At 48.9% G+C, this 12946-nt stretch overlaps 1 protein-coding gene across 1 annotated transcript in view; it reads right to left on the reverse strand.

Moving 5' to 3' along the window:
* Positions 1-12946, reverse strand: part of LOC101112981 (high mobility group protein 20A-like) — a 34154-nt gene that overhangs the window by 16037 nt on the left and 5171 nt on the right. Inside the window, exons 3-5 of the mRNA XM_027971172.3 lie at positions 8233-8312; positions 7113-7236; positions 4129-4255 (exon numbers count right to left, since the gene is read on the reverse strand). Of these exons, the coding sequence (XP_027826973.1) occupies positions 4129-4255; positions 7113-7236; positions 8233-8312 (331 nt within the window). The remainder of the gene's footprint in view (positions 1-4128; positions 4256-7112; positions 7237-8232; positions 8313-12946) is intronic.

Consider the following 12946-nt stretch of genomic DNA (forward strand, 5'->3'; position numbering starts at 1 on the left):
CAAAAATAAGAAGGCAATAGGAGACCAACATGGCTGAAGAATTAAACAAGATGAGGTGTTCTCACACGCTAGTAAAGTAATGCTCAAAATTCTCCAAGCAAGGCTTCAGCAATACGTGAACTGTGAACTCCCTGATGTTCAAGCTGGTTTTAGAAAAGGCAGAGGAACCAGAGATCAAATTGCCAACATCCGCTGGATCATGGAAAAAGCAAGAGAGTTCCAGAAAAACATCTATTTCTGCTTTATTGACTATGCCAAATCCTTTGACTGTGTGGATCACAACAAACTGTGGAAAATTCTGAAAGAGATGGGAATACCAGAGCACCTAACCTGCCTCTTGAGAAATCTGTATGCAGGTCAGGAAGCAACAGTTAGAAGTGGACATGGAACAACAGACTGGTTCCAAATAGGAAAAGGAGTACGTCACGGCTGTATATTGTCACCTTGCTTATTTAACTTCTGTGCAGAGTACATCATGAGAAACGCTGGACTGGAAGAAACACAAGCTGGAATCAAGATTGCCAGGAGAAATATCAATAACCTCAGATATGCAGATGACACCACCCTTATGGCAGAAAGTGAAGAGGAACTCAAAAGCCTCTTGATGAAAGTGAAAGAGGAGAGTGAAAAAGTTGGCTTAAAGCTCAACATTCAGAAAACAAAGATCATGGCATCCGGTCCCATTACTTCCTGGGAAATAGATGGGGAAACAATGGAAACAGTGTCAGACTTTATTTTGGGGGGCTCCAAAATCACTGCAGATGGTGACTGCAGCCATGAAATTAAAAGACGCTTACTCCTTGGAAGAAAAGTTATGACCAACCATTACTTTGCCGACTAAGGTCCATCTAGTCAAGGCTATGGTTTTTCCTGTGGTCATGTATGGATGTGAGAGTTGGACTGTGAAGAAGGCTGAGTGCCGAAGAATTGATGCTTTTGAACTGTGGTGTTGGAGAAGACTCTTGAGAGTCCCTTCGACAGCAAGGAGATCCAACCAGTCCATTCTGAAGGAGATCAGCCCTGGGATTTCTTTGGAAGGAACGATGCTAAAGCTGAAACTGCAGTACTTTGGCCACCTCATGAGAAGAGTTGACTCATTGGAAAAGACTCTGATGCTGGGAGGGATTGGGGGCAGGAGGAGAAGGGGACGACAGAGGATGAGATGGCTGGATGGCATCACGGACTCAATGGACGTGGGTCTGAGTGAACTCCGGGAGTTGGTGATGAACAGGGAGGCCTGGTGTGCTGCGATTCATGGGGTCGCAAAGAGTCGGATACGACTGAGCGACTGAACTGAACTGAACTGAACTGAGGTGTTCTCTGCTAAGTCTGACAGATGGCATTTTTAGGGAGAAATACATGAACAGAAAATGACAACTGCTCTCTGGGGATCTTAGCCAGAGGTCTCGGCATGATCTGCTTAACTTTGCACATGAGGACCAGAGGCCTCACAACTCCCTCGGAGCCATCTGACACTCCACTTTGTTAATGCCAATTATAAGCTGCTGCTGCTGCTAAGTCACTTCAGTCGTGTCCAACTCTGTGCGACCCCACAGACGGCAGCCCACCAGGCTCCCCCGTCCCTGGGATTCTCCAGGCAAGAACACTGGAATGGGTTGCCATTTCCTTCTCCAATGCATGAAAGTGAAAAGTGAAAGTGAAGTCACTCAGTCTTGTCCGACTCTTCGCGACCCCATGGACTGCAGCCTACCAGGCTCCTCCATCCATGGGATTTTCCAGGCAACAGTACTGGAGTAGGGTGCCTAGACCAGTAGTTTTCAGAGGATTATTTTTATCTGGAGGTGCTTCACTGAAAACAAATATTAAGTGGAAACCCAAGAAGTACAATGGACCAGAGTGGAACTGTCTGGGGACCAACCCGTCCCTCTGCTTGTTTTTGTAAATAAAGTTTTATTGGCACACAGTCTCACCCATTTGTTAACATATTGTCTATGGTTGCTTTCCTGCTACAACCATAGAGTTCAGTGGTTGCAACAGAGACCACGGTACCCATAAAGAGTAAAGCATTTACTACCTAGTCCTTTCACAGATCCCTGATCTGGATGAAGCTATGGTGGCGGGCTCATGGCCCAGAACTAAGGGTACAAAGTATGAATATTTGCTGAACTCGCTATATGCCAGGCACTGAGTACCAAGCTCCTATGGTTTAATTTGCTCCATCAGCACCAGAGCCAATGCAGGGAGGTCCTATTACAGCCCCACTTTCCATATGAGGAAACTGAGGCCCTCAATGCTTTAATGATTTGTGCAAGATGACAGAGCCAGGATTTGACCCCAGGCATTTGGCCCACTGAGCCCACACCTGACCTCTATGGAGACGGTTCTCCACCAGGCTCAGGTGGGAAGTAGAAAGTGGAGAACTGACGGGCTCTGTTGGGAAGCTGGTCAGCCCCAGCATGCGGAATGCAGGAAGAACCCTTAGGATGGACAGTGATGAGCCCTGGTGAGAATGCCCAGCGCTGTTCTAGGTCCTGTGCCCCTTGGTGGGGAACATGCGGCAAGTAGGGTGGAGTTCCTGTCTCTGCCTTAGGCCTGCATCCCCCAGAGGCACACTACAAGGACTCTGTTGCAAGCATTGTTTTTTGTTTTTTGTTTTTGTTTTTGTTTTTTGTTTTTTGCACAGCGATCCCAGGAAATGCTGGTAGAGGAGTGGGGAGTGAGTCAAGGGAGAGGGGAAAGCCAGTAGTGCAGGGGTGGGGTGGGGTGGGGCTGGCGCTCGCTGAGCAGAGGCCAGCCGTCAACAGGGCGCAGTCCCACCAGAAGCCTCTAGAGGGCGCATGGGACACACTTCAGCCAGGCGGGTAGGGGCGACTTGAGGTCTTTATCCGCCATTGTTGCCCTTCTTGTGTGCACTGGTTTAGGGATGTTCAGTGTCTTACTTCCTGGCACATCAGGCATGACTCAGGCTGGGCAAGGCTGAGTCCCTACACCAGCAGCATGGACTGAATCAGGGGTGTGTTGGAAATGCAGACCCCAGACCTGCTGGGTCAGAACCTGCATTTTAAAAGGCCTCGGGGTGATCCAGGGCACTTTGCATAACTGAGTTCCATAACTGCCGGTTCCTTTTCTCCTTCTAAGGATTAAAATGGAATCGCTGGCCCAGCACCACTCTGACATTCCCCAGGAGGGGAGGAAGTGGGGTGCCTCCTCCATAATCAGGCACAAGGTGTCTCAACCCCCCCAAAAAAAGAGCCACAAAGGGATGACGCCAGCTGCTTTGTGTGGGGGCGTGGCTCCTTCCCCTCCTCCAGTTTTGCTCAGGTATAATTGACAAATTAAAAATTGTGCATACTTCAGGTGTTCCGATGACTGGCTACAGTATGCCTTACCACAATCAAGTTACATTTTACATAGTCTTCTTTTCTGTATCTGTGGTGAGAGCACTTGTGATCTTGTTGTTTAATCACTAAGTCAAGTCTCTTTTGTGACCCCATGGACTGTAGCCCACCAGGCTCCTTCCTCTGTCCATGGAATTCTCCAGGCAAGAATACTGGAGTGGGTTGCTATTTTCTCCTCCAGGGCATCTTCCTGATCCAGGGATCAAACGTGTGTCTCCTGAGTGGGTACTTATGATCTACTCTCAGAAAATCCAATACACAATGGGGAAAGGACAGTCTCTTCAATAAATGATTTTGGGAAAACGGGATAACCACATGCAAAAGAATGAAACTGGACACATCTTAACACCACACACAAAAATGAACTTGAAATGGATTAAAGACTTAAATGTAAGAGCTGAAACTGAAAAACACTCCTAGCAGAAAACATCAGGAAAAAGCTCCCAGACATCAGTCTTGGCAATGGTGTTTTGGATAGCACACCAAAAGCTCAGCGACAAAAGCAAAAAATAAACAAGTAGGACTATATCAAACGAAAAGGCTTCTGTGCTGCAAACTACAATGAAAAGGCAACCTACTAAACGGGAGAAGGCACCTGCAAACTGTACATCTCACAAGGGGTTAACACCCCAGATACATAAAGATGTGAATGTTGACAGAGGCTGAGACTAACAGGGAGCTCTCCAAACCCTCCATCTGCTGTAGACCATCGCATAGCCCCAAGCCTGGGAGACAGCAGCTGCAGCCCACCCTGGCCAGGCTCACTCACCGCACCGCGCCTGCACCTTTTGCGCTGCCCGCCTGCGCAGGAAGGCTCGGTAAGCCTCAGAGTTCTGGTAGGCCTTCAGCTCGCGGATGTAGCGCTGCTTGTCTTCATCCGCCTCACAAACATACCTCTGGAAGAAGGAGCACAGAGATCCTGTGAGACTTCCCTCATTTGGAGGGGGATGGTGGGGTCCCCTTGTCCAACTTGCCTCAGTCTCTCTAGGATGCTACCAAGAAGCTATTGCTCATCTTCTACTTGCATACCTCCAGGGATGGAAACCTCACTACCTAACAGCAAGCTCACTCATTGTTCCAATGATGCAGACCATAGGGAAGGTCTTCCTTCCAATCAGCTAGAAACTGCCTCCCTCTGGCTTTCACCACAACTGCCAGGTGTGGTCTGATGACTGCAGAGGAGGGTAGCACTATCAGTGGCCCCACCCCCACTGTGGGACCTTACACTTCTATTCAAGTGTGGCAGTGCTTAAGACATCAGCGCTTAATTTTGTGCAGGGTGCTGGGTGGAGAACAGGTGATAAAGAGATGAATCAGATCCAGCCTCAGGCTACCTCATCTGCTATTGTTTTCCCTCCATCTAGAACACTTGTCTCAGCTTTCCTCCCCTGGCCAAATCTTACTTATCCTTCAAGATCCATCACAGAACATTCACCTCCTGGGGAATTTATCTGATGCCCCCAGGTTGGCTCGGGCACTCCCACACTGGATTAGATACCTCCTGGATACCACCCCCTGGCCGGGTAGAAACGTCTGTCCCAGGCACTCCTCACACTGGATTATATGTGTTCACTTTGGAGGTCCCGACCCCCTACACTACGAACTCCTTGAAAGCAGGGACTTGGACTCACCTTCAGTCACAGAGGCTGGCACCAACTGGTGTAACCCAGGGACTAGTGTGTGTATGTGTGTGTGTGTGTGTGTGTAGCCAAAATTTGCTCTAAGAATGCTTGTCAAGTAGTTATTATTCACAGTGACTATTTTATGCACCTGGTAATCTGAAATAAATTATCATGTTAAGCAAAAAAACTTTTAAAGCACTGATGTGTTGAACTGGGGGGTTCCCAGGTGGCACTAGTGGTAAGAACCCACCTGCCAGTGCAGGAGATGTAAGAGATGTGGGTTCAATCCCTGGGTCGGGAAGATCCCTTCAGGGAGGGCATGGCAACCCACTCCAATATTCTTGCCTGGGGAATCCCATGCACATAGGAGCCTGGCAGGCTATGGTCCATAGGGTCGCAAAGAGCTGGGCATGACTGAAGCGACTTAGCATGCACGTGTTGAACTGGTCCTAACAAAGTAAGGAGCTGAGCATGGCCTCTTTCCCTGGGCTTCCGGAGCCTCTTTCCACCGGGCACGTGGTGCACGGCCTCTGTCCCATTCCTGCAGGGACTTGACTCTACCAAGGAGACAGCTGACAATGCTGTAGCAGGGCTTTTGAAACTATGACTTGGAGGAGCTCCAGAACAGTGGCTGGGGCAGGGAGAGAGGGAAGGATTTCCGAAATCATGAAAGTAGCTCAGAGACTCCCTAAAATCTTGGATCAGAGGTTCTGCCTCTCGCTGACCCATAAAAGCACCATGCTTATTCCAAAGACAATTGTCATTTTTGTCTCAGCTGCTCAGACTGGAATGTTGGCAGCTTAAGCCACTGTGACAGGTGGGGACTAACCCTAACCATCTTCACCCAACTTAGTCACGGTAGTTTTGCCTTGATCTCTTTTACACGTTAGCAGGGGTGTGTGGTGGGAACATTTCTTCCCCACTCCTGATGTTTCCTTCTGTAAGGTGGGGAGCTTGATCCTGCTGGCCTCTCCAGGATCACCCTCCCCTCCACGTGCGAGGAGGGGCTTATCGAAGGGTAAATTGGGAGCCAGAACCAGAGATGCTCCGTGAGGCCCCTCCTGTCTCTTCCCCTGAGACCTGACGGAGACAGATAGCCAGGGTCCCAGGCTGCTCTTGGCCAGAGTCAGGGGCCTGCCCTGACTGTGATGGCCAGGGTTTGTCCAGTTGTCTGACTGGCTATTGGATCTACTTCCTGAGTGGTTGAAGATCTGAGCAGCAAAGGGAGGGACGCTATTAATTGACACCATGCTCTCAGATTAGGATTTCTCTGTAATAGTTCATTTGAACCAAAGGTTTTCTACGGCAAAAAAAGTTGGAAGTGCAGGGGTTAAAGAAGCTTATCTCAGAGTTTTTGCATTTGACCCAAAGAAATGACACTTTGGAGGCAGCAGGCTTTTCTGGGAATAGTACAGGCTTTGGGGTCAGACATACTTAGAAGGAGTTTGGGAGGGCTTCTTGTAGGAGGTGACGCCACAGCAGGCAGGGCTTGATCAGGGTGACTGGAATGCAGTGGGGGACGAGGTGGCAGAAGTTGACATTGGACATAAATGCTGTGATAAAAGCATGACTCTATCCTCTAACTTAGTGCTGCTTCTTCTGTGACCCCAGAACATACTTCCATAGGAGGTTAACAGGAGCTCTGCATAAGGGGTTCCATGGTGGATTACTCTGAGAAAGCCTTTCACGAGAGGTGGCAGAGATTTTCGTGCCCTAGAGTGCTGTGCTCCATCTCGCCCTTCACACCTCATTCCAGGAGAGCATGGACTTCATCTGAACTATTTTAAGTGAATCAAGTTATACCAAAAGGCTCCCAAAAAACCCCGCAGAGGGAAAAAATCTATTTCCCTTGGTCTGCTCCAGAATTTCCTAAACTTATTGGACAATTTAGCCATTTTTCATGGATTCACCATTCTGCCTGACAGGTTGGGAGATAGTGGATGCCAAAGCTGCAGAGACCAGTAATTGCTTTTAAGGGGTGAGGTGGGAGGCACCTCGTGCCTGTCTTCTGGAACACTCCCTCTGGCTCTGGTATGAAAAGATGGCCCAGGGACGGGGGGAGCAGCCCCTAATCAAGGCTGCAGACAGCCAGATCCAGTTCTCTGTTCACTCCACGCAGAAGAAGACTTACTTGCTTTTTCTCCTGTGGCAGCTGAGCCCACTGAGCGGCCAGCATCTTCGTGATTTCCGGGAAAGGCAGATTGGGGTGCTGGGCCCTCAGCTGGCTCCTCTGTTCGTTCAGGAAAATCGCGTAACTGCGCCAGGAATGGAACACACAGAGTGGTGCTGAGCTGCTGCTGGAGGGGAGGCCTGCTGCAGCCACTCCTGCGTTCAGGGTTTCATGAAAACCAGCAGCCATGAGTCTGCCCGTAATTTTCAATCTAACCAGTGAAATGGGGGCTATTTGAAGATGGGGAAATACATGAATGGCTGACTTATCCAGAGACTGACGGAAGACTTAAGAGGGATTTCTCCCCTCCCACAGGACGGGCATGAAGACTGGGTGGGCAACTTGCTCAAGCCTACTCGAGCTTCGGTTTCCCCTTCTGTGTTATGGACATAATATCACCTGTTCACGGGGTTGTTCTGTGGCTCAAATGCTCCAGGTACAAGCCCTCCCACCCTCCTGACGAAGGATTTGTGTCAAGGCACAGGGAGAAAGTCTGCAGGTGTTGGAGTGAGACAAACCAGTCTTTGGACCAAAGGCCATGTGCACTGGAGTTATGGGAAAACCGAGAAAAGACCTTCACCCTGCGAAACGTGTGAACCTTGAAGATAAAGAGAAAACCACTCAAGCTTCCAGAAGAGTCAGGTGACCCTCAGAGCAGTGGGAAGTGACTGGCCTGGGGCCTCTTTTCTGCAGCCCAAGATGCCAGGGGATGAGGCACAGGTCTCAGGGCACCTGGGGGTTGCATTTTGAGCCTTGAGGAAGGTTCACTAGATCATCCAAGGCCGTGGAGCCCCAGGTATCACAAGCCTGGAAGGAAAACCAGACACATTGGCCCCACGGCCACCCACTTTCCTGTCTGTGACTCAAGCCCAGCTCTCCTTTGTGTATCAGAACCTTATTCCAGCTTAAAGAACTAAACAACCCTCTCTCACTCCCCGTGGTGTGAGACTCTGTAACAATCAAGGGTACTGAACAACAGATAAAGGCTGCGATGGGACAGAGGCCATCCAGGCTCGGCACATAGCACAGGCCATGTGGTGATGCGACCTTAACGGTGGGTCAGGGGATCTCCCCATCTTACCCTGTTGTAGGAGCACGGGGAACAGCAAGATCCCTTGGGGGTTTCCTTTTCTTGCCTTTAGGCCAGCCTCCTTTCCTTTTCTGAAAGAGTAATACGCAGGAAGACCTCAGGATTGTCAACAATGATTGACCATATTTGAGTCACAGCCCGTAATACGGCAACACACTGAAGAGTCCTCGCCACACTCTACCCACGTGACCTCTGACCTCCTGGCAGCTCTGCAGAGTAAAGACGGTCATGTCCTGAAGATGAGGGAGCCAAGGCTTGGAGGAATGCAATCACTGCCTGGGTGTCCCCAGCAGGTGCGAGAGCCAGGGATGTTCCCTCCCATCGTGTTATTACCGTATGTGCTTAGTCGCTCAGTCGTGCCCAATTCCTTGTGACCCCATGGACCCACCAGGCTCCTCTGCCCATGGGGATTCTCCAGGCAAGAATACTGGAGTGAGTTGCCATGCCCTCTTTCGGGGGATCTTTCCAACCCAGGGATCGAATCCAGGTCTCCCACATTGCAGGCAGATTCTTTACCATCTGAGCCACCAGGGAAGCCCAATCACCAGGAAGCATGTGGCCACATGATTGGGCACAAACAAGAAAGCAACATGAGATTTGGGTAACTAGGTTCAAGGTGAGGGGGTGGGGATGGGGCCAGGCCTTGATACTGGAAGCAGGGCATTAACCTCTGAGCTTGACCAGCTCAGCCTAGGTTCCCATCTCAGCTCGGCCACTTCTTTGTCACGTGACTGCAGGCAAATTAGTAATATCCCTGTGCCTCTGTTTCCCCACTTGTAATGTGGGACTTGTAATCATAATAGCCTGAACCTTGTGGGTTGTGATGACGATTAAATGTGGAAATAATCATGTAGTTCTTACAACAGAGCCAGGCAAGCAGTAGGTGCTCACTAAATGCAGGCTGCCATGGTGACATGCAGACCCCTCCTGTGGCAGCCAGTTCTCAGGAGGGAGAGCCAAGCTGCAGCTCTCTCTTCTGTTGAGTGTGTTTCTTGCTTCATCAACAGTGCCTGCACCCTCGCTGCCACTAGGATCCTGGGCCATGCTCGGAGGCTAGAGGGCTGAATAAGACACAGGCTTGGCCCTCAAGTGGCTCAGTCTGATGGAGAAGGTCTGGGGCATATAAATAATGGCAACAACTCGTTTCAGGGACTAAGTGTTACAGAATGACAGCCTGGACACCCTTACATTCAGTGCTCAGTTTCAATTTTTTCCTAAATCAAACACATACAGGTGCCAAATAATCCAAATGTGGCCTAAAAACCTCTGTTTCAGCTGTTTCAGCTTTCCAGTTTTCCAGTTTTCAAAACTCCCTCCCAGACATACCCATTTCAGCCTTCCCAGGGGCAGGAGATACACAGCTGGTCAGCGGCCCAGCAGGCTGGCTGGGAGAGGATCTGATACCATCACAGCCAGGCCACATGTGCTGGGGGCCTCAGGACAGAGGAGGCCAGGGCAGCACCTGGCGCTGGGGACTTAAGGAACAAGAACATAGAGCTCAGGCCATGCAGAGGCAAAGAGCCAGGCTAGTAACCACACGTGTTAAGATAGAGAATTCTGCACAGCACCTAGCAATGCACCAGGCATGTAGTAGGTACACAAGAAACAACACTCTGCTTTGCTCACTCCCATGTGATTGAGTCCCGGAGTCAGAAAGGGAATGACAAGCCTTTCAGGACCCTGGAGAGCTCCCGGGTCCTGTGGTCAGCTCTGACTTCTGGTGATAAAAGCTGAAACCATTGCTACCGTCCAGTTTACCAAGACACGTTCCTGAATTTGAATCTCACATTCCTTGCTCAAAGGAGCTCTTTCAATCACCCCACAACACAGGAAGGAACTCAGAAAGATGACTTGACTTGGCCACCGAATGGCCAGGCTGAGAGCGCACACCGCAGCTTCTGTTAGAGCTGTGCCTTCTGAGGGAGACCCCACAGCTGCCTGGAGTCACATGGGAGATATACCAGGTCACCTGTGCCCTGCATCACAGTGGCCTCCTCCTGTCTGCCTGCTCAGCTCCTCTGCTGAAGCACACAGGGAAAGTTGCTTGTTTTTAACTGCAGGAAACACTTTCATATATTTATTGTTATTTCTCTATATCCTAGTTTTCCAAATCAAAAATCAAAATAAAAGTGCTTATCATTTTACTGCCATCCTTGGCCCTTTGTTTCAGCTTCTTTATTCAAAGAAAATCCTTCCTGAGCGTTTTCTGCATTTGTCCAGAAACCATAGTTACAGAGACAAAGACACTTGGAAAGGCTGTGGGGATGTTTTTCTCTGAAGCTTTTTTGTTCTCGCTGAATTTCTCACACAGGATTTAAACCAAATTGACTCTGCCCTAAATAAAGCCACGTCCACAGTGAGCTGATCATTAGCACTGGGTGTTACTACAGGGAGAACATTTCCCACACACTTGAGTATGTTAGTTTAAAAGGAAAAGCAGAAGTAGAACATGGCTGAGCAAGGAAAGACATTGCAAAAAAGTGCAATCAGCAAGAGAACAGAAGATCAACGGATGGGCAAAATTCAAGGGGGAAATAAAATCCATCTCAATAGGATTCTTGACCAGCACAGACCTTTCATGTTCAGATTGCAACAGACAGGGAATTTTGGATATTTGGTTTTATACACCAAATTTTCTTTTACAAAGAAAATGTCCATTGGGAGTCAGCAGGGTGAGGCAGAAGGTACAGTGTGGGGGCTGGAGTGACAGGTATGGGCTGAGTCCGTGGATTGGATGCACCATGACCCTGAGCCCCCATCACCTCGCAGCTCCTAACTGACACAGAAAAAGGTAGCAGTGCAGTAGGTGAGCGGGTGTTTGCAAAGGGCCAGGGCCTCTTGGCACACAGCAGCACTCAGTGCACGTGTTCTTTTATCGATCAGGTAGGAAAAACTCCAGAATGCATCAATGAACTGGATTCTACAAGGCAACTGAGCAGGTCTCCAGGAGAAGAACATTTTCCTGTATGTAACAACCGTGTCAACCATTTGGGAACCAGACCAAAGCTCAATTGATGATTATAATCACAGTTAGGAAAAGGATCTTGGCCCCAGTGGTTTTACAACTCACCCAGAAAAGTCCTGGTGGTTTTCATGTGGGCAGAGCTTTGTTGAGGGGCATGCAGCATCCCCCACTCCCACTGAAGATGTTTATTACAAGATGTTATCTGCATCACATGTTTAGACACCATCAAAGGCTGGCTTCCCACCTTTGGATATCATGGTCCTAACTTAAAACAAAATTCTAGTTCATTTGTTTCTGAAATATACACACTGCAAACGAAATATTGAGCTGACCAAAGATTCGTTTGGGTTTTTTTTTTTTTTTTATGTTCTTATGGAAAAACCCAAGTAAACATTTTGGCCAACCCAATACTTTTCTGTTTTTCTAAAATGAGGGTTATTAGACATTACAGCATCCTGTTGCCTAGTTTCTCATCTCAGTTTTAACCAGGTTTGCAGACTAAAGCCAGAGAGGTAATGATTCTAAGCACAGTGGAGCATGGTGAAAGCATGAATTCAGGAGTTAGACTGTCCAGATTCAAGTCCCAGTGACTCCGTGTGCTGGCCCTGAAATCTTGAGCACATGACCTAACCTCTCTGTGCATCAGTGTCCTCCTCTGCGCAATGGAGATACCAGCTCCTACCCCAGTATCTTCAAAGGTTAAATGAGTGGGGTCAGGCACCCAGCTGTTAGGGTAGCTGTTATTGTTATTACAGGCAGCCCTCTTGCATTCTAAATCTGCTCTACCACCTTCTGCACCTCTTACCTCAGGAAAGTCATTAGTCCTTTCTGAGCCCCCTCCACCTGGTAAGTGGAGCTGGCTTGTTGAGAAGGTCATTGGGGAAGATCTCTGCAAAGGAAAGTACTTTCCCAAATCAATGCCATGATTTGGGACTAAACCTTGTCTCTAAGAGATGAACAGGTCCTGAGTTAAGTTCATTGCACATTTCTCTGGGGGCATGACAGACACTGCCAGTCATCTTTCTAGTATCTATTCTGCCCTCCTCCGTTAGGAATTGAAATTTGATTTTCAGCTGGGCAAGGCCACCTGGAATAAAGCCTCCCATGCAACTGGCAGCCATGTGACTAAGTTCTGTCCATTCAAAGTAAACTGAAGTATAGTATGGAACTTCTGAAACATATCATTCAAGGAAGGAACCTATGTTTTTTAACCTCTTCCTCCTACCTGCTGGCTGGAATGCAGATGTGAGGGCTAGTGCTCAAGCAGCCACCATGGATCATACGGCATCATGATAAGGATGGTGAGGCATTATGCTAAGGACGGTGGAGCAGTGAGGTGGGTCTGAGTCTGGGTCTCTTCTGACTGTGGTATCTGTGTGCTTGTGTGTGTGTGTGTGTGTGTGTGTGTGTGTGTGTGTGTGTGTGTGTGCGTGCTCAGTCACTCAGTCATGTCCACCTCTGCAATCCCATGGACTATAGCCCACCAGACTCTTCTGTTCACGGAATTTTCCAGGCAAGAATACTGGAGTGGGGCTGCCATTTACTTCTCCAGGGGATCTTCCTGACCCAGGGATCGGACCCATGTCTTTTGTATCTCCTGCACTGGCAGGCAGATTCTTTCTACTGAGCTACCTGGAAAGCCCAAATTACTACTATCTGGGGAGTTTTTAGTTATGTGAAGCTGAGCCTAATCCTAACTGGTACAGAGTACTGCTTCTTTTTGGTATTTCTCAGCAGACC

This window comes from Ovis aries, chromosome 6 (assembly GCF_016772045.2).
Source record: "Ovis aries strain OAR_USU_Benz2616 breed Rambouillet chromosome 6, ARS-UI_Ramb_v3.0, whole genome shotgun sequence".
NCBI classification, from domain to species: Eukaryota; Metazoa; Chordata; class Mammalia; order Artiodactyla; family Bovidae; genus Ovis; species Ovis aries.